Source organism: Phytophthora parasitica, assembly GCF_000247585.1.
Source record: "Phytophthora parasitica INRA-310 unplaced genomic scaffold supercont2.5, whole genome shotgun sequence".
In the NCBI taxonomy this organism is placed as follows: domain Eukaryota; phylum Oomycota; class Peronosporomycetes; order Peronosporales; family Peronosporaceae; genus Phytophthora; species Phytophthora nicotianae.
This window is the reverse complement of record NW_008648991.1, coordinates 866,007-866,611: the sequence shown is the minus strand read 5'-3', so window position 1 is coordinate 866,611 and position 605 is coordinate 866,007. Positions and strand designations below refer to the sequence as shown.

At 65.8% G+C, this 605-nt stretch overlaps 1 protein-coding gene across 1 annotated transcript in view; it reads left to right on the top strand.

Annotated features, from left to right (window-relative positions):
* Positions 1–605, top strand: part of PPTG_04590 (hypothetical protein) — a 4,742-nt gene that overhangs the window by 2,325 nt on the left and 1,812 nt on the right. Inside the window, exon 2 of the mRNA XM_008896839.1 lies at positions 24–600. Within this exon, the coding sequence (XP_008895087.1) occupies positions 24–600 (577 nt within the window). The remainder of the gene's footprint in view (positions 1–23; positions 601–605) is intronic.

The window sequence follows — 605 nt, the reverse complement described above, 5'->3', positions numbered from 1 at the left end:
AACGGATCGGGTTCTACTCCCAGTCAGGAGACCCCGTCTACCGGTTCGGGCTCGTCGCCTAGTCAGGAAACACCGTCGACCACCCCTGCTGCTACAACTCCAACTTCGGAGCAGGGCAGCGGTGCGGAGGATACGCCGTGCCCTACCCTCCAGTACAACTACCCCCCGGGAACACCTGCCCAGGAGACCCCGTCTACCGGATCGGGATCGTCGCCTAGCCAGGAGACCCCGTCGACCACCCCTGCTGCTACTACCCCGACCTCGGAGCAGGGCAGCGGTGCGGAGGACACGCCGTGCCCTACTCTGCAGTACAACTACCCGCCTGCTACGCCTGCTGCCTCGACCCCTACCACAGAGAACGGCAACGGCTCGGGTTCGTCTCCCAGCCAGGAAACCCCTTCGACTGGATCGGGTGAGGAAGATACACCGTGCCCAACGCTCGAGTACAGCTACCCGACTCCCACCCCTGCTCCGTCGACGCCTTCGTCGGGCAACGGATCGGGCTCGTCTCCCAGCCAGGAGACCCCGGTGACTACGCCTGCTCCGTCGACGCCTACCTCGGAGAACGGATCGGGCTCGTCCCCCAGCCAGGAGACCCCGGTGAC